Raw genomic sequence first — 24,100 nt, forward strand, 5'->3', positions numbered from 1 at the left:
AGGTATTTGGGAAATCAAAAGGTAATATTCCATTGTAAAAAAATGATGAAAGAAGGATCCATTACAATGTGAAATATCTTGATTGAAATATATCTCTGTCTGAAAATTTCTAAAACCAATAATAATCACCACATCCATGAGAAAAACTTGATATGGCATAACTGCTTAGAAAGCAGGCCTAGGTTGTTCCTTCTTTAACAATGGAGTTACAAACAGGTTTCAGAGTATATCTCAATTTTTCCTCTAAACTTCATATATGTTGCTAACTTAGCACAGAGAGATATAGCTGGAGAATGCCATTTTGCTTCATTGTGCTCTTATTATGCAGACATTTAACATATTTGGGGGAAACTGATCTAGTTATTTGATAAGGAAGATACTTGCTAACATAACATTTTACAGTATAGAAAAGTACTCACTTAAACGTCCTAATTTGATTCTCAGAACAACGTAAGATACTAGAAGGTGAGATATCCTTCCGTAGACACAGACACAGAAAGCTTCCCGCAGGGAGGTGACATATGAGCAGTCATGGAGCTGACATGGACTGTCAGCTCACTGAGGGCAGGACAGTGGCTGAACATATTAGGGGCTGTAAATGTTTATTGAATAAATCAATCAGTTAATTAAATCTGGACTTAAATCAGGTCTTTTCAATGTTCAGTGCTTTTCTTACAAGTAAACTATTATTATAGTGTTATTTACATATTTTAACAAATAGAGCTCATTATAAAATTGTGGGGCTCAGGAATAGAAGACAGAAAAAACTAAGCAAAACAAAAATCTCCTCAAGAGCTTCTTCTTTCCTGCTTTGAGGACATAGGCTTAACCCTGTTTTCTATAGTTCCCACTATGTTCAATCAACAATCAGTTGAGGCTCTCAAGATACAGAACTTTGAAAAGCCTATGTCTCTAACAAAGGGCAATTCTGAATGTACTCAGGTGTTTTTTTTTTTTTTTTTTTAGGCTTTTTCAAAACATATTTTTTATGCTTTTGTTGTCAGGAGAAAACAGATGAGATAAAACATGGTAGTTGAGCCTTTGGGTCTGGACACAAAAACAGAGCCCTCAAGTTGACTTTCACAGCGACTTGATACAAATTTAACAATATGTAAAGAGAGTCTCTTCTTTAGAGGTTTAATGCTGAGGCTGGAGGTAGAAATAAGACACAGCCCCTGATTTTCACCCTACCACAGTAGCTGAATGAGTTGAGTTTTATCCTATGTGGTCCAACAAGGCCTGACAAACTGCACTGCAGTACAAGAAGCATCTCTCGGGCAATGATGCGTAAAGACAGAGGGATTTTTTAGTCAACAGCAGGAATTAGGCTTTAATGCTTTCAACTAAAAGACTTCATACGCCAGATAGCTGACTGCTATCCACTGAATCTTGGCAGGCAACAAGACTGCTGAAGCTTAACCTGAGAAGCTGTGTTAAGCAGATTTTCATGAATGTACAAAATGCTTTATTTGTAAAGCTGCTTTTCTTTGTTACAGCTCAAAATGCTTTTCCTCTTTTTTTAATCTCTCAGCTTGGTCAACTCTCAGTCTTTATCAAAATTACTTTCAAAAATGTCCTTTTAAGAGCCAGAGAAGAGAAATAAATGCTCACATCAACAAAAATATATATCTGTTTTTTTTTAAAAAAAGAATAATCCAAAAAATGTCAATCAAAAGAGATTAATAATGATCATGGGCGTTATAAAAACTAGAAGACACACAGAAAGACATGAAGTACTTTACCATTATTTGGAAGTTCTAGAGGGCTACAGGCACTGTGTGTGATTCTATCTTTCGGTGAAGAGATGAGTTTTGCAACGAGAGATGCTGAGATGGGCTGCACTAGTAGAGAGGTGAGGTTTGATCGGTTTTGTCTAAAGCTTCCATCTGTATTCAAAAGAGAAAGAAAGAGAATCCTTAGTAAACAGAAGTTAAAAACACTTGAAGAGCAGGTTTTTCTGTAATACGTCTTTACATGATGAGTGGTTAAGTTTATTTCAGCTTGTTTGTTTATTCCTTGGTTATACTCTGTGTACTTATTAAAAATGATTTGAGATACTTCATAATAAAAATTCAGTCCAAATACTATTAAGTATCCTAGTCAATTATGGCAGATCGTACACAGGCATTTACTTCCATTCTCCACTGAAATGACAACAAAGAGATAAAAAGCATCAACCCACAGGGGCCAAGAGAATAGGAGACACATTAGCAATAAGATTCTATCGATAGAAGCATGAAAGCAGATGAATAAGTGTCAACTGATATGACAGACCAAGGAGACCAAAACCTAAGCCAGCAGAGGGAGGAAGCTGAAAAGCAATGCAGTTTGTACCACAGAACCCAGAAACTCTTGAGAACTGATAACACCAGCTACCCATTAAAATAGGGGTAATGGAGGGGCTGGAAACAGGAGAGTTTGATGAAATTTGGATTGTGAGTGGGGTCTCTCCTCCCGAACCCCTCACTCACCCAGTCAACATGAACAGTGCCCGGTCCTCCCTCCCTCCAGCAGAGACTGAAAGTGGGACACTGAACAGGGAGACACCAGACACAGGGAAGGGTGACTCATACTTTAAATGGGACGGTATTATGATTGCTGAGACCCTTCAGATGCCTTACTCTTGTGGTGCCCAGAATCCTTCCTTCCAGGTTGGGCACTAGATAATTCACTTGTGGTAAACAGGACCAGGGCAATGGAGAATATAGAAAAATACTGAAAATCTGGAAGTCTACCAATAAAATAACTCCCTCAAGACATCCTACATTGACACTTAGCAGTCAATACATCTCACCACATACAGAACTTCAAATGAACTTATGCTGCCATTCTTAAGTCAGAGCTCTCAGCTAAGGCCAAACCTAGAGAGGCACAAGAGCAGCAGACCTAGTGAGGATAAGAAGAGGACGTCAGGAAGGGGGTCACCAGGAAAACAAAAATCATGGGAATCCCAGATGCGTCTTAATGTTCTGAGAACATATTCACAGCAAGATCAGAGAATTAGCATTTGAAGAGGTTTGAGATATACAGAAGAATGAGAAATTTATAAAATGAGACAACTATTAGTTTCAAAGGAGCAAAAATTTTCTCGAGAAAAATGCAATCGTCGTACATTGTGAAAAATATTCACACAGAGTAATATAAATAATGACTTTTTAATACAAAAATGGATATAATTCTTTAGGAAAAAAGAGAAAAGGGCAAATGTCAGGGATGAAGGTACATGGAAACTTATGAAGGAAAATTAAATCTTTATCTTTCATAGTGGTAAGTCAATATAATAAATACAACTGAAAAATGTATTCAGCTCTTAAACATACTATTGGGAGGCACAGACGTAAATATGAAAAGTAGGTAACAACTAAAAATGTTGAAAGCAATTAAGTGCTTGCCTTTGGGACAGACAAAGGGGAGAGAAACACAGGGAAGGATGGGAGAGAAAAGGTGACACACTTTTATAAATGAAGCTTTATAGAAATATCTATTTATATTCATCTATAACTTTGAAAAAATAAAAATTAAATGAAAATGAGAGGAAAAACTATGGTAACACAAGAGAAAAATTACACAAGTACTCTGAGTAAAGAGATTGGAGAGAATAAATTCTGCATAAGGAAAGAACTAAAAAATATATGCTTATTCGGTTTATATATTTATACTGACTCAGAAAAAGAAATACACAATGGAATGACTATCAGGCAGCCAATAATGCTTGAGAATACAGAGCTATATTTTTCAGACCTTTATTAGGGAAAATAATTGCCACAGGTTTTCTCAGAATTTAATTTGGTAGAACTGCATGGGGGTGCAGACCTCTACAATACTGGTATACAGGCTCCAGTAGAAAGATTATAAATGAGAAAATATGTTACGGAAACATTTCCTTAATTTATCATCAGGAAAACCACAAGGCTAAAATGTGGTATTTAGCTTGGGCCTATGGCAGTCACAGAAGTCATGGCTTTGAAGAAAAAGTAATGAGATTTAAGCTTAGGACCGTTTTTGTTGTATAAACACAGAGCTGGTCTCATAATTTAGTAGCCCTTTTTATATGGATATACAACTGTGCATTTTGACCATAGCATAGTTCATTTGACCCTAGTGTAGTTCATAACCATTTTCGTGTCATAGTACTGAGACTGGCTATATAATTTGCAAGGCCCAGAGCAAAATGACAATGTGGGGCCTCTTGTTCAAACAGTGGGAAGGATTTCAATACGGCAATAGCAGGGAAATGAATCAGGTGTGGGCGTTTTTGAGAGCAGATTGCACAACCGTGAATCGGGCCCTGCATGGTTCACACAGAAGATGCTAGCAGCCGTGCAGCCAGCTGAGGTCAACTGAAAGGGACTTTCAGACCACAAGGAAGCTGCTGTCCTGAGTTGCTGTTTCTCCAGGCTGCACCTGGGGCCATGGTGATTAATATCTCAAGGCACAGACATTATACGTCACTCAGCGTGCCAGCTGGGAGGTCCTGATATAGCCATTTCACTATGGTTCTCCCAGCATGTATTTTCTCCCTCAGCCATTACCTTTGAAATTTATAGTGTACACAGGACAATGAGATAGTATTTATGAGAAATGTACAGTCTGTTATTTTGCAGTTTTCATGGATGTTAGGTGCTAACATGCTGCCAACACAAAATGAAACGTCTTAAAATGCTGCATGATTTCACCACTCTTCAGTTCAGATACTGAACTTGCCATTCAAGGCCCTTCACCATCTCAGACCTTATATTTCCAACATTATTTCCTACCATTCCTCCCCATATATCTTATGCTAAAACTTAAGCTATCCCCCTACATATTCTGTGATTTAAACCTCCATGTTTTTACGTAACCCATTCCTTCCACTTTACTTGCTCTTCTCATGTATCTCACGTCTGAACTATACATTTCCTTTAAAGCCCAACTCATTTTCCACAAGAAACTTTCGCTGACACCTTCAGCTCTATGTGATATATCTGCACCTTTTTTTTTTCGGTGCTTGCTGTTACTAATTAACATTATTGCTATGTAAAAACATTTTGGTTCCCCCTCTAAACTCCTTAAAGAAAAGGACCAAGTCTTCTACATTATTGCATGACACACAGTGCTCAGCACGTTGCCAGGATCATAACAGGAGCTCCATAATTAATGGGAGGAAGGAAGGAAGGAAGGAAGGAAGGAAGGAAGGAAGGAAGGAAGGAAAAGAAAGAAAACAAAGAAAGAAAGAAAAAGAAAGAAAGAAAGAAAGAAAGAAAGAAAGAAAGAAAGAAAGAAAGAAAGAAAGAAAGAAAGAAAAGAAAAGAAAAGAGAGGAAAGGGAGAGAGGGAGAGAGGGAAGATGGATGATCAGTTTCTTGAAAAATAGTTTAACGTCTCTGTCTTACCAGTTTTCTGAATGCCTAGAAAATGGAGCAGGGGTACAACTGAAAAAAAATTAGAATTCTATTAATTCTATGCTTGCTGAACATTAGAGCTTTCTCCCCAGCTAACTACTCTCAAAACCTTCTAAACCCATTCATCGTGGGCTTCCCTGGTGGCGCAGTGGTTGAGAGTCCGCCTGCCGATGCAGGGGACACGGGTTCGTGCCCCGGTCTGGAAAGATCCCACATGCCGCGGAGTGGCTGGGCCCGTGAGGCATGGCCGCTGAGCCTGCGCGTCCGGAGCCTGTGCTCCGCAACGGGAGAGGCCACAGCAGTGAGAGGCCCATGTACCGCAAAAAAAAAAAAAAAAAAAAAAAAAAATTCATCCCAATCAACTCACTAATTAACTTTGCTCTAAAATTACCTTTGTCTGGGTAAAAAAAGGTATATAAATAAAATTATCTTTGAGATATATTTAAAGTTAATAAAAAAATCAATAACTTTATTCTTTTTTTTTCCTCCACAATGCCCTATTAAGCATCTGAAACAATGCATTTAAAAGTTAAATGTGAGTGAACCCTAAACAGTAATTGAACATACCAAAATCTTTGATTTTTTGTACTGCGTGACTAGTAGACTTGCATTCATTTTGAAATATCTGAAGTAAGTGGTTCATTAATTTTTCACCTTCAGCTTAATGGAAATTTGACAAACAGTTCACTTCTAAGAGCGGATACTAAAAGCAGGACTTTACAGGACGCAAACACTAAGTTATAGACAAAAGTTATTTTTAAAAAATTCATTTATTGAAGAATTGATAGAATTTCATTTTCTTACATGATTAAGAGACTTTGAATAAAACCAAATACATGTACCATTTTTATTCAGTTATATTTTAAAGCATTTATAAACTATAAGAACCCGTTAGATATGAGCTGAAAATCAGGTGGATTATGTACCTTGATGCAAACGGTACCGTCCAGAAAATATTTGACGTTATATTTTAGCATTTTAACTTTTAGATTATAGCATTTATATCATAGCTTGTACATTGTGTAGGCTCTATAAAGACTGACACTAAGTTTTATTTTAATAGATAGCTAGTTCTCTCTTCACTTTATGAACTCTTTGTAATCTAGATAAGGATCCAAATTGATTCATCCCATTCAATAATCCAATCCTCAGTACAATGCCACATGCATACAGTAGAAAGAGCAAACTGGATATACATACAGAGTCCCAAAATTAACTCACTGTTTGAAAAGTAACTTATAAATAATTGCACTATGAGAAGACTGTCATCCCATCTACTATACCTGAACAACCAAGGTAACACTGGAGGGTCTTCATTATGCGATTGACTGAAATAAAAATAATACATTAGCTCAGAGGCCTAGACCCTGAACCACAGTGGCTGAAATTGAGAAGAAATGAGATTAAAAATAAGTAAAATGGTTTCTTATTGTACATATGTAATAGGATTTCATTATGCTTTTTCAAATCATTGATGCCCACTTCAAGCCCATCTGCATATAAAGAAAATATGTTAGCTGCCAGCATTTTTTGTGTGGCGAGATGGAATTCTTTTAAAATCAACTGAAATGTTAGTGTATAAAGCAATGCCAATTACCCAAAGAGTATCAGGAAACATAAACCTTCAGAGACCAGAAATCTTAGACACTGGGATCCTCAGAATTAAGGCACTGAGAGGAGGGATAAGGTAAAGAATGTGCTGGTAAATAAAACAATAAGGGCCTTGTATGGCTCAGTGATGAGAATGTGCCGCCTTTGGGGAGGACAGCACGATTTCCAAATTGAGGTATGTAACTCAGCCCTCGGCACCTGACTCTGTGTGTGTGTGTGTGTGTGTGTGTGAACATAAGATCAGTGCTACATGATGTAACCATGGACCCTACAGATCCTTCCTATTCAGTGTGTAGTTCTCGGACAAGCAGCAGGGGCAGGACTCATTAGAAATGCAGAATCTCAGGCCCCATCCCAGCCCTTCTGAATCAGAATCTGTAGCCTAACAAGATCCCCAGGTGACTCATGTGCACATTAGATAAGCAATGGTCTAAATCACTATATATTTTTCTGTAGCATAATTGATATAATTTTCATAGCAAAGAAGATATAAAAAGTGCGATGAAGAGGATGAAGAATAATAGACTATGTTTGCTCACCTTACCCCAAATTAAAGATGACAGAGCCTTTGACTATATTAATAAACTCCAAATCAGCAGTTTTTTCAGAGGGTCTCCTTCAAAATGGGTAACAGGTCTGTGCATATGCTGTCACTAAATAGCAAGTTTAAATTGGACTGAGAACATTTCTTTTTGGTTCTGCTCTTTTCTCAAAGATAAATTTGTTGATTTAAAGATCAAAATTACATTTACAACACTTTATTTCAGTCATGAATAAATATTACAGTCTCTAACTGATTTGAATTTCTCTTCTACATTTTCAGCTATTCTAATTCATTATAGTAAGAGACTGACAAACCTAAAGTGTAAATACTTCCCATTTGCCAGAGAACCAAGCAATCAAAGAGCTTAAAAAGTAGAGATTTTAAGAATACATTTTGTGCTGCACTTTTATGAAAAAGACTCAAATATCAAATGAACAAGCTGATATCAGCAATGTTATCCCAGAATATTTGATCTGACTTTCTCCAGAGGACTGCCACTTTGACAGAAATCAGACCATTAAATATTCGGCGTGGATGTTTTTTCACTTTTATCTTAGCTCACTAAATTTAGTTATTTCCCTGAAATGACCAGCACACTAAATTGGCTAGTCATTTTGTTATCCTTGTAAATACAGCTGATCCTTTATTATTTCAGTGTCTCATAACCTGCTGGTTATATCACCATCTTCCTTCAAACTAGTCAAGTTCAGCACTGTGTTGTTCCGATTTTTATTAAAAATGAAATACATACATTTAAATATGCTTTGTGCTACGCAGTCTTCTGAGAGCTTGTCCAGGCTCTCTATGTGTATACATATATACATACATACACAAACATACATGTATACACATACACACATGTATAATTATTTTTAAGGATACAGGATTTTTATTACTGACAGCTATTCTCATAATTAAAATGAAAATTACTATTTCATGAGTTTACATCATATTTCTTGCCTTCTCTCAAACTAACACAAATTGTAGGTCTAAAAGCTGGCTAATGCCAGTTTACCCAACTCTTAGATGTCGCTTACTCTAGGAAGCTTGGTCCTCATATGTGTCCCCACGTAAGTCCTTGCTTATACACTTAGTAAACTGGTTCTGCTCTAATTTCCTTTTCACTTTCTGCTCACTGGCCAGAGTAGAGTATAGATATCTTGAGGGCTCATTCACTGGTCTATTGCCACGGTTTAGTACACTTCATAGTAAAAGGGAGGGCACAGTGAATATTTTTTGAATGAATGATCACATCAGTATTCAAGTGAGTAACTCAGTTTCGTCTAATCATAAGCCTAAAACTCATGACTTATAACACAATCACAAAATGCTAAACATGAAGACAGATGGTCTCGTCGCCTCATTTCCTTGGTCCTCTCTCAAGCTAAAGCGCCCTACCACGTTCCCTAGTAAATATCATAATATTTAAATATTTAATTACCTTTTAATAAAAATAATTTAATTAGCTTCAGCTGATGAATTATAAAAAGTCATATTTAGTTTTACATTAAAGAGAATAGAAAGTAACATATTCATTTATAAAGCAGCATCTGTATATTCTGACTTTAAAAGAGCATACAAATTATGTAGAGTCAACTGTATTTTTAAAACATAGTATATAAAAAAGTCTTTGGTAATAATAATTGATTAATTTATATTAATAACTGTTCATTTAATTTGAGCTCTACCTTTCCAATTAGTTTATTCAAAGGTACTTATCACAGATATGACACAGGCTCAGAAAAAGCTAGAAAAGCTTTCCCATCACTAAAAATATTTTTCCTTTAGGTTTAGACATATAAACTCAAGATTTATATCAGTAAAGTGAAATTATTTGGGCCACAGGAAACTAAAATTAATTTAAATTACCATCATTCTCTCCCCTGAAACAAATACACTTGGTCATCTGTATATCTGTGGTTATGCAGCCTTGGAATTTGTTCTAAGCTTGGCAAACATTTAATTAAAGAAGAGTTTGTATTATATTAAAAAGTTTTGATTAATGTGCAGTTAAGCAAGGCGCTAGGCTTCTTTTGGTCATTATACAGGACATAAGCATAGTATTTAATTATATTGTTAGCTGAAATCTGGCATGTCCTATAATTGAATTGATTATTATTTACAGAATTATGAGAATATATTTTTATAAATAATTTGTTTTTTAATAGCTTTAAAACACATTGATATAATTACTTCAAAGTCCATTGCTATGTTTCAGGTAGATGGTGGTCATCATTAACAACATGTTTTCTAAAGGTATTTTTGTAGTATGATCCTTTCTACTCAAAAAATAGGACTTCCTTTGGCATAGGGTTTTACATCACTGAATTTATATTTATAAATTTGTCATTTTAAGTAAAAATGTAGATGTACAATGGCAGTAGTAATATTCAGATACTGACAAATGTTTTCTTAATTTTATTTCAGAAGAATAAGTGGTTACATGAGAACTGATTCCCTATTCCACATAACTCTAAATATTTCTATTCTTTTGTATTCATCATTTGTCTACTCCAAGACTATTTCATTCCCTAAAGCATTCTAAGAACATGAACATTTGGAAATAAACTATAAACTGTATCATAAGAAAAACAAACTAACAGACAGACAAAATATTTAGTCTGTTCTTTACTTCGAGGAGAGTAGTCTAGATTCATAACTGGAATAATTGGCCATCTGCACATTACATGTAATATAAGCAAAGCAATCCTCTTCAGAGGCATTCCCCCGAGAAATTTCCCATTTCAGACTTGAAGGGTGTGAACACTGGAATAATTTGCAAAGTTTCTTATTTTAGAAAAAGTACAGTTTGCAGAGATAGAAGATAAACTATGTAGATGTGTTTTGTCTGTTTTTTGGTTGCTGTGAAAGTATGAAGCCATTAATTTACAATAAAATTCTTCTTACCAGATTGTAATGAGAACATATTATTTTATGAGACTGATTAGATGAACAGGCAGAAAACCAGTGCATTATTTCTGGATTAACTTAGTTTTTAGATGTTTTCTGATAGTAAAAATGGAAAAAAAATAGTAACCCTTGTTCTTCTGATATAGATGTTAGATTAAATGAGCTATCTATATGAAGAGCTTCCCAGCTTTTCCTGGCTTCCTGTGTATTTTCTGTTGTTGAAGTGCAAATACTGACACAACAAAGGGACAATGGTCTGGATTCCAGAGACCAAAACCTGCTCCTTACTCTGCCTCTAATTGGGAAGTGACTCGGAGAAATTTTTCACCTCATTTACAGCCTTAAACTCATCCTATATATAATGTCTAAGGATTACCATTTCTAAGATTTTGATTCTAAACTTGTTCATGAGCGATTGTTTAAATAAGCTAATAGTTTCCTCTCCAAACTGTGTTTCAGAATAACATATGGAATTTTATAATCCTGATATGACTTTAATAAAAATCTTTCTCATTTTTATATTGAAAGAACTTCTTTGTATTTACATGGTTACATCTAAATTTTAGGTAAGATTCCACTGTAATTACAGAAGAGTTCCTCATATTTGGAATGGGTAATATGAAAGATTTCAATCAATTCTCTTCCTGACTTATTATTTTTCTTAAAACAATTATTTAAATTATTTTTACTATTAATCACACAAAGAATTATGACTTGAAAAATTTCCCTCTATTATCTTGCTGTAGTGGTAGTGTGTCTTCAGAGAAGATACACCTGGAAGAATAAGATGGAGATTTTTAAACATGTGCCATGGAAAAAATTCCATCAGCTAATAAGCCACAGATTGATCATCAAGAATTGTGTGTACATGGAACTCAAGTCAGAAATATTCTATTATTAATTCTTCCTCTGAATTTATGTATATGAGAATTTTCTTACAGAAGAGTCCTATAACTTGAATCTAATTTAATCAAATTGTTTTGGATGTACATTTTCTCAAAGTATTTTACAAAGTGGAGCCTAAATTCACATCCAAAAAAATTTGCCTATTTTCTTACTAAGGTAATATTTTTTACTGTATTGAAAGGTTATCTCACTAAATAACGTCTTCTTTGAAGTCACAGCACAGGCTGTAATGAAACAGTGAGAGACACAGTATAGCACTAATGGTCCAGTTAATAAGCTAGGGTGTTTTTAAGGATAGGAATAATGTCTCTGTTAGTTGTTGTATGTAGGACTTCAAACAGCACCAAGTACAGTTACCTTTTAAAAGCTTTTCCATGATAATGGTGCTTAAACAAACTTCAAGACTATTCACTTTGGCCTAAATTTTCTTTCTAGATTCTTCATTTAATCTTCCTAACAATCCAATGATGTCATATTATATGCTGAGCTACACATCAAGGACCTTCTGGGTCCATCTTAATTAACATCAGTCCCTGACTGGTAAGTGGGCAGCATGTCAGAGCTCAGCTACAAAACAATTACTAGAACTGTCCTCTTTACCTATGTCAGGTTTTGAATGATTCTGGCTTTGATAGGATATTTTATACAAGTTTCAAACTAGAAAGAAAATGTGAATGAGAGAGATGACTCCAGACAAAAGAATCAACATGATTAAACTGGCCATGATGGGAAAACAAAGGTGTGAAAGGGAGGGGTAAGGAGCCAAGGCTAACTGAGATCATCATGTATGTTGTAGATTAAGGTGAGAATTAGAGAGAGTCCTTATTGTTCTGTGCCTTGTATGACAGATAAGAAGTAATGGGGAATAGTAAGTACTGGGCTCTTGGATAGGGTACTGAACAGAGAATTGGTAGCATGAAAGTGGATTTTAGAAATATTGATCTGAGAGTACTATGCAGAAAAGGACAGAACTGGAAAAGAGAACACAATAAAAACAACACACATAGATCCCATTTTTTCCAGACACAGAGCTCAGTGTTTAAAATATATTATCTCATTCCATTCCCAAACTTTAAATATGATAATACAACTTTTCAAACGGTTACTGTTATTTCCATTTTACGGAAATGACTCTAAAGCTCAGAAACTTAGAAGTGCTTAATAGCTGGTAAGCAACAGAAGTGGACTCACAGTCCACTTCCTATAGACACTGAAATGAAGGCCCTGGTGTCAAAACTGTGAGAAGTTATTGCGGTTTCTCAACAAGAAGTAACACCTACATGAAAAAAGATGTCTCTGGAAGCAGAAAGGTAAAGGTCCACATGAAAGGCCTACACGAGCCTGCAAAATTTGGCAACCCATTAAACAGAGTCGTGCCAATAAGGTAACAGAGTAAGAACTAAGGTTTCAATCCTGGATTTGTAGAAGAATGAAAGTCCTATTAACCACCCAGATTCAGAAGGAAAACTGTCCTCAAGGTAAAGAGAAGTCAGAATATTTCAAATAATTCCATGTAGCATTCGGCTTCTTGGGACAATTATTACTATAAAGCCTTTATAAATAAAATAAGAAATCCTTCTCACCTGTTCACATTACAGTTGGTTGTTTTCTGAACACTGCAAATGCCTGCACAATGACATCCTTAAAACTAGAGTCTCCCAGGCCATCAGATGAGGACAAAAGCTGTCAAATACCTAGCCCATAGCAAGGCTTTAGGATTAACGAGAGTGGCCATAAAGTGCTTTGAGCTCCACAGAAGAACAGATACAATATAAATGAGCCACATTATTCCTCTGACAAATATTATCCATATACTGTCTAACAGAACTGAAAAAAATGCAATTTCCTGTTGCACCTTCTGATACTGCATACTGTCCTGCTATAACTTCTTTTAATTCTTTTGAGTTTCCCCTGGAGGGGGAAGGGGGGAATAAACACTTCTGCTTCATGCTCAACTTGTGGAGTGTACTGAGATACACAAATCAGATAGATAAGAGGATAGTCCATGCCCACTTTCTCATAATACCTTTGGAATAAAATGAACTGAAAAGAGAAACACACTTGCAAGGTGGCTTCAAAGAAAAAATAAATCATATGAAAGCAAGATATCTATTTTTAGAATGTTTTATGTTAAAGTCAAATTCAATTTTCAGTACAAAAGAAGACATCAACTACCTTCTGCATGCATTCAGGATTTATTTGAATATTTGAAATTTCAAAATTATTTCAAATTCCAATGAAAAAAATTAATGATGCTAGATTTATAAGATCCCATATTATATCTATACAACCTATACTGATCCAGTGTTGACATTAATACTAAATAGTTCTCCATAAGAAATTCTAAAAAGATTAACTAATGTCACACTAATGCCATATCAAAATATAAAGATTCAGTAGTCTAAATCTGAGTTTTAATTATCAACAAGAATGCATATACTCTTTTAAATATAGTTACAACAAACTTTAAAAAATCTACCTCTATACTAATCTTATAGGTTTAGCAATTTATGTAATATTGAGATGGGAAAATCTCAGTGCGGAAATAATAACGTGTAGAGAAAAGTACAGTTATTCTCTGAGCCTATTCTGGATAACAGAGATATAAGTAAGACATAAGATGTTAATATCTCTGAGACTCATCGTACTAATTTTAGCTGGATGACAAACTAGAGTTATATATAATTTAGTTAATAATATGAATTGGAATATTAGAACACAAATCTGAAAGATTCTCTTTAACAGTGGGATTGAGACAGAGGGGATTGGTTAAAGATGGCAGAGTAGAAGGACGTGCGCTCAATCCCTCTTGCGAGAGCATCAGAATCACAACTAACTGCTAAACAATCATCAACAGGAAGACACTGGAACTCACCAGAAACGATACCCTACATCCAAATACAAAGGAGAAGCTGAAACGAGATGGTAGGAAGGTCACAATCACAATAAAATCAAATCCCATAATGGCTGGGTGGGTGACTCACAAACTGGAGAACACATACCACAGAAGTCCACCCACTGGAGTGAAGGTTCTGAGCCCCATGTCAGGCTTCCCAGCCTGGGGGCTCAAGCAACAGAAGGAGGAATTCCTAGAGAATCAGACTTTGAAAGCTAGCGGGATTTGATTGCAGGACGTCAACAGGACTGGGAAACAGAGACTCCACTCTTGGAGAGCACACACAAAGTAGTGTGTGCATCAGGACCCAGGGGAAGGAGCAATGACCCGTAGGAGACAGAACCAGACCTACCTGCTAGTGTGGAAGGGTCTGCAGCAGAGGTGGGGGGTGGCTGCAGCTCAAGGTGGGGAAAAGGACACTGGCAGCAGAAGTACTGGGAAGTAATCCTTGGTCTGAGCCCTCCCAGAGCCCACAATTAGCCCCACCAAAGAGCCGGGTAGACTCCAGTGATGGGTTGAACTTCACTGGAGGCCAAACAACCAACAGGGAAGGAACCCAGCCCCACCCAACAACAGACAAGCAGATTAAAGTTTTACTGAGCTCTGCCCACCAGAGCAACAGACAAGTGGATTAAAGTTTTACTGAGCTCTGCCCACCAGAGCAGCTCTAACCAGGACCAGTCCCTCCCATCAGGAAGCTTGCACAAGCCACTTAGATAGCCTTATCCACCAGAGGGCAGACAACAAAAGCAAGGAGAACTACAATTCTGCAGCCTGTGGAAGGAAAACCACATTCACAGAAAGATAGACAAAATGAAAAAGCAGAGGACTTTATACCAGATGAAGGAGAAAGATAAAACCCCAGAAAAACAATTAAATGAAGTGGAGATAGGCAACCTTCCAGAAAAAAGAATTCAGAATAATGATAGTGAAGATGATCCAGGACCTCAGAAAAACAATGGAGGCAAAGATCGAGAAGATGCAAGAAATGTTTAACAAAGACATAGAAGAATTAAAGGACAGACAAACAGAGATGAACAATACAATAACTGAAATGAAAAATACACTAGAAGGAATCAATAGCAGAATAACTGAGGCAGAAGAACGGATAAGTGATCTGCAAGACAGAATGGTGGAATTCACGGCCGCAGAATAGAATAAAGAAAAAAGAATGAAAAGAAATGAAGACAGCCTAAGAGACCTCTGGGATAACATTAAACACAACAACATTCGCATTATAGGTGTCCCAGAAGGAGAAGAGAGAGAAAAAGGACCCGAGAAAATATTTGAAGAGATTATAGTCAAAAACTTCCCTAACATGGGAAAGGAAATAGCAACCCAAGTCCAGGAAGGGCAGAGAGTCACAGGCAAGATAAACCCAAGGAGAAACACACCGAGACACACAGTAATAAAACTGACAAAAATTAAAGACAAAGAAAAATTATTGAAAGCAACAAGGGAAAAATGACAAATAACATACAAGGGAACTCCCATAAGGTAAACAGCTGATTTCTCAGCAGAAACTCTACATCCAGAAGGGAATGATATGATATATTTAAAGTGATGCGAGGGAAGAACCTACAACCAAGCTTACTCTATCTGGCAAGGATCTTATTCAGATTCAACGGAGAAATGAAAACCTTTACAGACAAGAAAAACCTAAGAGAATTCAGCACCACAAAACTAGCTCTACAACAAATGTTAAAGAAACTTCTCTAAGTGGGAGACACAAGAAAAGAAAAGGACCTTCAAAAACAAACCCATAACAAATAAGAAAATGGTAACAGGAACATACATAACAGTAATAACTTTAAACATGAATGGATTAAATGCTCCGACCAAAAGACACAGGCTTGCTGAAGGTATACAAAAACAAGACCCATATATATGCTTTCTACAAGAGACCCACTTCAGACCTAGGGACACATACACACTGAAAGTGAGGGGATGGAAAAGTGTATTCCATGCAAATGGAAATCAAAAGAAAGCTGGAGTAGCAATACTCATGTCAGATAAAATAGACTTTAAAATAAAGAATGTTACAAGAGACAATGAAGACAAGAGACAATGAAGGTCACAACATAACGATCAAGGGATCAATCCAAGAAGAAGATAACACAATTATAAATATATATGTACCCAACATAGAAGCATCTCAATACATAAGGGAACTACTAACAGCTATAAAAGAGGAAATTGACAGTAACACCGTAATAGTGGGGGATTTTAACACCTCACTTACACCAATGGCCAGATCATCCAGACAAAAAATAATAAGCTTTAAATGACACAACAGACCATATAGATTTAATTGATATTTATAGGACATCCCATCCTAAAACAGCGGATTACACTTCCTTCTCAAGTGCACATGGAATATTCTCAAGGATAGATCACATCTTGGGTCACAAATTGAGCCTTGGTAAATTTTAGAAAACTGACATTATATCAAGCATCTTTTCCGACCACAATGCTATGCAATTAGAAATCAATTACAGGGGAAAAAACATAAAAACACAAACACATGGAGGTTAAACAATATGGTATTAAATAACAAAGAGATCACTAAAGAAATCAAAGAGGAAATCAAAAAAATAGATAGAGACCAATTACAATGAAAACATGATGATCCAAAACCTATGGGATGCAGCAACAGCAGTCCTAACATGGAAGTTTATAGCAATACAAGCTTAACCCAAGAAAAAAGAAAAAACTCAAATAAACAATCTAAACTTACACCTAAAGGAACTAGAGAAAGAAGAACAAACAAAACCCAAAGTTAGCAGAAGTAAAGAAATCATAAAGATCAGAGCAGAAATAAATGAAATAGAAACAAACAAAACATTAGCAAAGATCAATAAAACTAAAAGCTGGTTCTTTGAGAAGGTAAACAAAATTGATCAACCATTAGTGAGACTCATCAAGAAAAAGAGGGAGATGACTCAAATCTATAAAATTAGAAATGAAAAAGGAGAAGTTACAACAGACACTGCAGATATACAAAGCATCCTAAGAGATTACTCCAAGCAACTGTATGCCAACAAAATGGACAACCTGGAAGAAATGGACAAATTCTTAAAAAGGTATAACCTCCCAAGACTGAACCAGGAAGAAATAGAAAATATGAACAGGCCAATCACAAGTACTGAAATTGAAAATGTGATTATACATCTTCCAACAAACAAAAGTCCAGGACCAGATGGCTTCACAGGTGAATTCTATCAAACATTTAGAGATGAGCTAACACCCATCCTTCTCAAAATCTTCCCAAAGAATTGCAGAGGAAGGAACATTCCCAAACTCATTCTATGAGGCCAACATCACCCTGATACCAAAACCAGACAGAGATACTACAAAATAAGGAAATTACAAACCAATATCACTGATGTATACAGATGTACAAATCCTCAACAAAATACTAGCAAACAGAATCCAACAACACATTAAAAGGATCATACACCATGATCAAGTGGGATTTATCCCAGGGATGCAAGGATTCTTCAATACACACAAATCACTCACTGTGATACACCATATTAACATACTGAAGAATAAAAACCATATGATCATCTCAATAGATGCAGAAAAAGCTTCTGAAAACATTCAACACCAATTTATAATAAAAACTCTCCAGAAAGTGGGCATAGAGGGAACCTACCTCAACATAATAAAGGCCATATATGACAAACCCACAGCAAACATCATTCTCAATGGTGAAGGACTGAAAGCATTTCCTCTAAGATTAGGCACAAGACAAGGATGTCCACTCTCACTGCTATTATTCAACATAGTTTTGGAAGTCCTATCATGGAAATTAGAGAAGAAAAAGAAATACAAATTGGAAAAGAAGGAGTAAAATTGTCACTGTTTGCAGATGACATGATACTATACATAGAGAATCCTAAGATGCCACCAGAAAACTACTAGAGCTAATCAATGAATTTGGTAAAGTTGCAGGATACAAAATTAATGCACAGAAACCTCTTGGATTCCTATACACTAACAATGAAAGATCAGAAAGAGAAATTAAGGAAACACTCCCATTCACCACTGCAAGAAAAAGAATAAAATACCTAGGAATAAACCTACCTAAGGAGGTAAAAAACCTGTATTCAGAAAACTATAAGACACTGATGAAAAAAATCAAAGATGACACAAACAGATGGAGAGATATACCACATTCTTGGATTGCAAGAATCAATATTGTGAAAATGACTATACTATCCATAGCAATCAACAGAGTCAATGCAATCCCTATCAAATTACCAGTGGCATTTTTTTTTTACAGAACTAGAACAAATATCTTAAAATTTGTATGGTGACACAAAAGACCCCAAATAGCCAAAGCAGTCTTGAGGGGAAAAAGCAGAGCTGGAGGAATAAGACTCCCTTACATCAGACTATACTACAAAGCTACAATAATCAAGACAATATGGTACTGGCATAAAAATAGAAATACAGATCAATGGAACAGGATAGAAAGACCAGAAATAAACCCATGCACCTATGGTCAAATAATCCATGACAAAGGAGGCAAGGATATACAATGGAGAAAGTACAGTCTCTTCAATAAGTGGTGCTGGGATGACTGGACAGCTACATGTAAAAGAATGAAATTAGAACACTCCATAACACCATATACAAAAATAAACTCAAAATGGATTAGAGACCTAAATGTCAGATCAGACACTATAAAACTCTTAGAGGAAAACATAGGCAGAACACTATGACATAAATCACAGCAAGATCCTTTTTGACCCACCTCCTAGAGAAATGGAAATAAAAACAAAAATTAAAAAATGGGATCTAATGAAACTTAAAAGCTTTTGCAAAGCAAAGGAAACCATAAACAAGACGAAAAGACAACCCTCAGAATGGGAGAAAATATTTGCAAATGAATCAACAGACAAAGGATTAATCTTGAAAATATATAAACAACTCATGCAGCTCAATAACAAAAAAACAAACAACCCAATCCAAAAATGGGCAGAAGATCTAAATAGACATTTCTCCAAAGAAGACATACAGATGGCCAAGAAGCACATGAAAAGCTGCTCAAAATCACTAAACATTAGAGAAATGCAAATCAAAACTACAATGAGGTAGCACCTCACACCAGTTAGGATGGACATCATCAGAAAATCTACAAACAACAAATGCTGGAGAGGGTGTGGAGAAAAGGGAACCCTCTTGCACTGTTGGTGGGAATGGAAATTGGTACAGCCACTATGGAGAACAGTATGGAGGTTCCTTAAAGAACTAAAAATAGAATTACCATATGACCCAACAATCCCACTACTGGGCATATACCCAGAGAAAACCATAATTCAAAAAGACACATGTACTCCAATGTTCACTGTGGCAATATTTACAATAGCCAGGTCATGGAAGCAACCTAAATGCCCATCTACAAACGAATGGATAAAGAAGAGGTGGTACATATATACAATGGAATATTACTCAGCCATATAAAGGAATGAAACTGGGTCATCTGTAGAGAAGTGGATGTTTCTAGAGACTGTCATACAGAGTGAAGTAAGTCAGATGAGAAAAACAAATATATATTAACGCATATATGTGGAACCTAGAAAAATGGTACAGATGAACCAGTTTGCAGGGCAGAAATATAGACACAGATGTAGAAAACTAACATGGACACCAAGGGGGGAAAGTGGTGGGGGAGGTGTTGGTGGGATGAATTGGGAGATTGGGATTGACATGTGTACACTAATATGTATAAAACAGATAACTAATTAGAACCTGCTGTATAAAAAATACATAAAATGAAATTCAAAAAAAATAAATAAATAAAACAGTGGGATTGAAATCTCGAAGTTCTGTACTGAATACTTCAATTAGAGTATATTTTAAAGTAATACCATTGAGGCTGTTACACAGTCTTCAATGCTTTCAAGTTCCCAAATTAACATACATGTAAGTGCTAACACACACACACAAACATATACACATATACATATATAACAAAAAATAAATCACATTATAGTTTTCTAAAACATGCAGATTAATTACTGGAAAATAGTGTAATTTAGGATGGTGGTTGACAAAGGCATGATTCAAAGACCAAAGAGTATAAAATCAGGATATTGAAGATAAAATGATTCACAGAATAATAATCTCTATTTCTCTTCGGCTAATAGGGAACTTTACTAATTCTTAATTATCTGAATAGAATACATTAATGCCTTCTTATTACAAAAACAGGAACATTGCAAATAAAGCTAAAGGTCATTCTGATCATGCCTCACATTTCAGCCCTCCATACCACCACCACCAACATATTTTAAACTTTATATTCTTTTCATATATACAAAATGTTAAATAACTATGTATTATTATTTCCTTTTCTTTTACTTAAATGATATTGTAATATAATTATCACCATGGTATTTCTTTTCACTCAACAAAGATTCCTTAAAGATATTTTTCATGTAAGTTTGCAGAGATCTATTTTATTCTTTTTGGATACTGCATAGAATTCCATAATTATAACATTTCTTAATTTATTTGGTCAATTCTAAATTTTGCTACTGCAATCAAAATCTTCGTGAATATACTTGTACATTAATCCACTTGTACATGTGTGAGGGCTTCTGCAAGGCTGCTACAGAGAAGCAGATTTGGGGTAAGAGGATATATAAATTTATAATTTTAATACACCCTGGTATGATGTCCTGCAAATTGGCTATACATATTTTCATTGCAATTAGCAGTATAGGATAGAACTCATATTCCCTATCCTCCCCAAACCTTCTAAGCAAAAGAAACCACATATGTGAAGGCCCTGAATTATGAAATAACGTGGTGTATTTGAGGAAGCAAGAGGTCAAGCATGACTGGAGTGATGTAAAAGAAGGTCACAAAATCATGAAAAATATTAGGGCATGAAAAAGGTCTTGTCTTTAAGAGCAATGTAACCAATTAAGTGACTGTACTTCCCAGGGTATTTGTGAAAAACTGAGAACACTGAAAAATACTGAAATGCATAAGGAAAAATAATAAATATAATACATATACATCCATATTTTTATGACCCACAAATCTTCTCTACCACCTCCAGTCCTACTGTCCTCTCTCCATCCCTCTCTGAAAGAGACTAATATCATGAACTTGGTTTGGTTAAGCTCATTCATTACATGCTCTGTATTTTAATGTCACCCTAAGCAATCAAAACAGATTTCAAAACATGTTGAGTGGGGAAAAGTCAAATGTAAGTATGTATGCATTTGTGTGTGTGTGTGTGTGTGTGTGTATACACACACACACACACACATATGGTTATGCATATTTTAAAGGATAACAGCAACAAATATAAATGTTTTATATATAATAGAAGAGCATGGCATAATCAGACTTGGGGCTTTGAAAACTCATTAATAATTTATCAGAGAATGAATTGGAAGTTGTAAGAGAGGACACAGTGAGATCAGTTAGCAGGCAGCTGCAGTTGGCCAGATGAGAATTAATGTTGGCTTTGACCAGGACGGAGACAGTGAAGATGGAGAAAAACAGAAAGATTTAGAACTTACTGTAGGAGGTAGAACTGCTAAAACTACTTGAAAAGATACAGGAATTGAAAGAGTAGTAGGAGTCTAGGAAACTTCTGGATTGAGAGTGCTGGTCAACTTCTCCTCACGCTCCACATGCTTAGTTAACTCTGGGCTGAACTCCTCCGCCCCACATAACCCCCTCCAACCCTGTGCACGCACAACCGTCCACTCAGGTATTTCTCTGCCTTTCTGCCCCAGTATAAATTTTCTGAACTGAGAAGAGATTTTATTTTGTTGGATGACAAGCAATAGTAGTTGTTCTAGGGACTGGGCATTTTGCTCTTATGAAATGGAATGAAGTCTGAAATCTTTGAGAAAATGCATACTTTTATATTGCTGTAATTCATTTTTCATTTCAGTATTATAAAGCAGAGAACTTTTCTTGTTTTTTAAAAAAAAAACACTTTTCTTGAACATCTCTTTTACTCTAGCTATGTGCTAAAGGTACAGACATGACACTGAAGTCAAGCTACAAGCCATCATGGAGACTATGATCAAGTAACCAGGCAGTTTCTGGAAGAGTAAGATGCAAAGTAGGGTTGGAAATCATGGGGATGCTGGAAATATTCTATATATAAACATTGCTAATGATTACACAGCTATAATCATGAAATGTTCAGCAACCTTTAACATTCAGATTTGTGTCCTTTATGCTCTTCCTTATATGCACGATTTAAAAAAAAAAGTGAAAAAGGTTGGGTCAGAAAAAAAATGCTCCACATAAACACACACAAACAGTTAATATGTAAATGTGAAAGAGATTACAAGTCCACATCTCTACAACTTTCATTCTATAAATATAAGAATTTATATAATACTGTATAAGAATATACAATAGCATTAGGAACATTAAACAATATTTGGGTATAGATGAAAGAAAACTGAATTACTTGAATGTTTTCCTACCTGAGATGCGTGGTATAAAAGTAGACAAATTCAGAAAATATGTCTACTGAAAAAGGCTAAAGAAATGATAATCATTCTGAAAAGCAAGAAATCTAATATTTTTAAGAATATGAGATGTACATCAAACAGAAATGATGAGCTATTCAAAGCCAGAAACAAAATTATTTCAAGAAACGAATACCAAGTAAATTCTTACCTTCCAGTGTTGTGAAAACATATTAGTGTTGCCCTGGAAGTTTGGCAACATGTTTGATAATTTTCTTGCCTGAAAGTAATGTATATATAGGGTATGTATCTGCCTCAGATCAGCAATTACAACAGTATATGGAGAAAAGAGAGTGGATCATTCAATAAGTGTATCAGTGTTTCAGAAAGAATGTAAGGAAAGAAATTCATTAATCTTTACAACTTTTTTTTCATTTTCTATTTCCATAAATGCAGGGTATTCAGGGTGCTTAAGTGTTAGAAGCACAAATACCTTTGCAATATGTTATGTGAGAATCAATCCCAAAAAACTACTTGATATAATTTCTTTCATCTGTGTTGTTACTTTTTAAAAATAGGTTTTCAGAGGTTTTTTCAAGTTGATTCAGCAGATTGATCCTTTCTGAGCCTTTAAGTGGTAAAGAAGTGGAGAGCAGTACATAGTTAAGGAATAAATTCATCAGTCACATTTTTTGTTTTTTTCTTCTGTCATAAGCCTTAGACTACCAGAAGTGAAGATTTTTGACCTTAAATGCCTGAGTTCAAAACCAGTCTGGCAATCTTTCAAAAATAATTACCTCCTAACACTCATCTCCGGTCTGAAGAGGGCATCATGTTATTCAGGTCACTGAGTCAATGCATCACAAATCCAAGGATGGGCTTCTATCTCCACCAAAAGTGGCACTTTCCCTGTTACCCTGTCAGCTGCACAGGTGCCATTAGAAAGACTCAGCTGCTAATTATTTTTAAAGCAGCAAATGTGTATAAAGATGGGAAGCTGAGGGAAAAAAAAAAAGGTTGTCAATAGATATGATAAATGCATGTTTATTATATCATAAATACTGGACACTGAGCTCTGTGAGTGGGAAAGGTTAAGGTGGGAGTATGGTTTTATCATAGTTAGGGTTGGTTTACTTTGTAATTGCAACCATAGAGTCAAACATTAATTACCCTAAAACCAATTGCCATAATACTGTAACTACAGACCTGTGTGCAGTCTTGCAGATATATGTGCACAAACTCGTTTATAGTCTATGTGTGTGAGAGCCTGGAGGGTGAATCATATGCAAACAGAAAGAACATGGGAAGGAGGACTGCATAAAAGCCCTGTCTTTAAGTGGGCCTGATCTTATAGAGGTGTAACAGTGACAAAACAAAAGTCATTGTCGAGCCAC

General features: G+C 35.6%; 1 protein-coding gene and 1 pseudogene across 4 annotated transcripts in view; one reads left to right on the top strand and one right to left on the bottom strand.

Moving 5' to 3' along the window:
• The window catches only part of NAALADL2 (N-acetylated alpha-linked acidic dipeptidase like 2), a 1,451,411-nt gene that overhangs the window by 427,874 nt on the left and 999,437 nt on the right, over positions 1–24,100 (bottom strand). For all 3 annotated transcript variants that reach the window (XM_082839043.1, XM_082839042.1, XM_082839044.1), the window contains one exon: positions 1,743–1,886. In XM_082839043.1, the coding sequence (XP_082695169.1) occupies positions 1,743–1,886 (144 nt within the window). The remainder of the gene's footprint in view (positions 1–1,742; positions 1,887–24,100) is intronic.
• The window catches only part of LOC309962526 (leptin receptor gene-related protein-like), a 67,702-nt pseudogene continuing 45,995 nt past the window's right edge, over positions 2,394–24,100 (top strand). Inside the window, exon 1 of the transcript in view lies at positions 2,394–2,651. The product of the transcript in view is annotated as a leptin receptor gene-related protein-like (transcript). The remainder of the gene's footprint in view (positions 2,652–24,100) is intronic.

Source organism: Leucopleurus acutus (assembly GCF_964270905.1).
Source record: "Leucopleurus acutus genome assembly, chromosome: 5".
NCBI lineage: Eukaryota > Metazoa > Chordata > Mammalia > Artiodactyla > Delphinidae > Leucopleurus > Leucopleurus acutus.